Source organism: Garra rufa, chromosome 1, assembly GCF_049309525.1.
Source record: "Garra rufa chromosome 1, GarRuf1.0, whole genome shotgun sequence".
Classification (NCBI taxonomy): Eukaryota; Metazoa; Chordata; class Actinopteri; order Cypriniformes; family Cyprinidae; genus Garra; species Garra rufa.
The window spans coordinates 5,662,179-5,664,762 of NC_133361.1; the positions used below are offsets into that span (position 1 = coordinate 5,662,179).

General features: G+C 37.2%; 1 protein-coding gene across 1 annotated transcript; it reads right to left on the minus strand.

Annotated features, from left to right (window-relative positions):
• On the minus strand, positions 1-2,351 carry LOC141328469 (uncharacterized). The gene is made up of 2 exons (XM_073835397.1): positions 1,726-2,351; positions 1-419 (listed from the first exon to the last, which is right to left on the minus strand). Exons 1-2 carry the CDS (start codon positions 2,286-2,288, stop codon positions 35-37), a joined length of 948 nt encoding a protein of 315 aa, XP_073691498.1. The 5' UTR covers positions 2,289-2,351; the 3' UTR covers positions 1-34.
• Between the last annotated feature and the right edge of the window lie 233 nt (positions 2,352-2,584).

Genomic DNA, 2,584 nt, shown 5'->3' on the forward strand with positions numbered 1-2,584 from the left:
CATCAGATCTGAAAGTGCTGGATCTGAAGATGATCTACTCACTGTGAATGTTTTTTGTATGACTGCGTAGAGAAGATAAATGTCCGAAACAGATCCCACATTCAGTGCAGTGATACGGTTTCTCTCCAGTGTAGATCCTCTCATGTGTCTTCAGGGTTTCTGAGAGTCTGAATCTCTGGTCGCAGTGTGAACACACATAAGGTTTCTCTCCAGTGTGGATGCTCATGTGACTCTTAAGTTGTTCTTTTTGTGCAAAACTCTTCCCGCATTGATCACATGTGTAAGGTTTCTCTCCAGTGTGGATTCTCTCATGTCTTTTAAGGACTCCTGAATGACTGAATCTCTGGTCGCAGTGTGAACACTTGTACGGTTTCTCTCCAGAGTGAATCCTCTCATGCCGTTTTAATTGTTCAGCTGTAGTAAAAGTCTTTTCACACTTAAAACACATGTAATCTCTCACACCAGTATGTCTTTTCTGGTGTACTTTCAAATGTTGTAGAAATGAAAAACTCTTTCCACACAAATGACATGAATGTGGCTTTTATGAAGACTTTGAAGACAAGGATGAAACATTTGAGTTTGATGGGCGTTCTTATTTATTTGAGCATGAATATACGGAGGAAGAGCGCCGTGAGCGTCGTGAAAGGAGAGAGATTGAGAGACAGCATGCGGAAGAAGCAGCTGCAAGCAGAGCCACAACACAGCCTTGTATTTTAATAAATATTGAATTTAGTAAATATTTAGTTTAAAATGTAAGTAACTTAATAACTACTTGACTAACCACTTGCTTATTGAACTAAAACCAATCGCTGCATTTCATTTACCCCTTAAATTGAGCAAATGAAACTGCAAATTCAAAATACGCCTAATGGAAATGCATCAATTGTGTAAAAACTCCCATATATCGCAAAAAAGTTTTTACGCTTGCATGAGACGGTTTTTGAGGCAATTCGAAATCTGAATATTTGGCAAAACAGCAATGGAAAGGTTTTTTTTTTTTTTTTTTTTTTTTGCATTTACAGGTCGTATTCGACAAAATACAGACAAAATCCCACAAAATTTGTTGCCATGATTTATTGGTAGAGTAAAAAATTACTCTTTAGTTGCATGACATCAGTTAACGGAAACACTATCATTTTGCAATACTAAAAAAAAAAAAAAAAACCCAAAATTTTGTTCAAATCTGTAATAGAAACGCATCATGTAACTGCTACTCAGGAAAAAGCTCCCCTGGTATGTTACTGGACAGTGTGTTTCTTCAGAGTCTCTTTATTATAAAACAATTGAGCACAATATGACACTCATAGAAAAACACAATGATGTAATTTATAGCATGAAGCAAAATGATATCCAAGAATAAAACATTGTGACATTGTTCTTTGGGAAGGAACTCCATCTGTGAGTCGATCTGAATCTGAATCTTGTTTTTTAAGATGAAGATGCACTTAATTGACTGTGAAAACTTTTGATAATGATTCTTTGTCATGTACTCACATGTATTCACTTGTAATGACAGATTTATCCAGATAATATTTTATTGCTTGATGCATTATTGTGTCACATTTGAATGCAGCATCAGTTCTGAAGATGATCTACTTATTGTGAATTTTCTTTGTATGACTGCGTAAAGCAGATAAACGATTGAATCGCCTCCCACATTCAGTGCAGTGATACGGTTGCTCTCCAGTGTGGATCATCTCATGTCTTTTCAGGGTTTCTGGCAGTCTGAAGCCCTTGTCACAGTGTGAACACATATAAGGTTTCTGTCCAGTGTGGATGCTCATGTGACTCTTAAGTTGTCCTATTTGTGCAAAACTCTTCCCGCATTGGTCACATGTGTAAGGTTTCTCTCCAGTGTGGATCCTTTCATGTGTCTTCAGGTGTTCTGGCTGTCTGAATCTCTGGTCGCAGTGTGAACACTTGTAGGGTTTTTCTCCAGTGTGAATCCTCTGGTGCTGTTTCAAATGTGCAGCTCTAGAAAAAGTCTTTTCACACTCAAAGCACATGTAATCTTTCACACCAGTGTGTATTTTCTGATGTACTTTCAAACTTTTTGGATGTGAAAAACTCTTTCCACACAAATGACATGAATATGGTTTCTCCTTTGCATGAGCTCTCAGGTGTGTCTTCAGGCTTAAAGCCCACACAAATGTTTTATCACATTGATCACATGTGTACAGTTTCTCTCTAGTGTGGATGTTCATGTGGCCCTTAAGATGTGATGGTTGTGAGAAACTCTTTCCGCACTGATCACAAGTGAACGGTTTTTCTCCAGTGTGAACTCTCATGTGAAGCTCAAGATGTTGTTTGTTTGTCAAACTCTTTCCACACTGAGTGCAGGTGACAGATTTCTTGGCTCTTTTTTTCTTTTTCTTTAAATCTTTGTGTTTGGTTTGAGAGCGACTCATTTTGACATGATTTTTCTCATCAGCTTCACTCAATTCTTCATTCTCTTCAATCCACTCTGAAATAACAGTAAAAACAGTTCATTTTCAGAAACCCATTTTACAAAAGCTAAAAAAAAGGACCTTGATATAACAGCAGAAAGTAGGCAATTGCTATACAAAAGTTTGATCATTTTTAA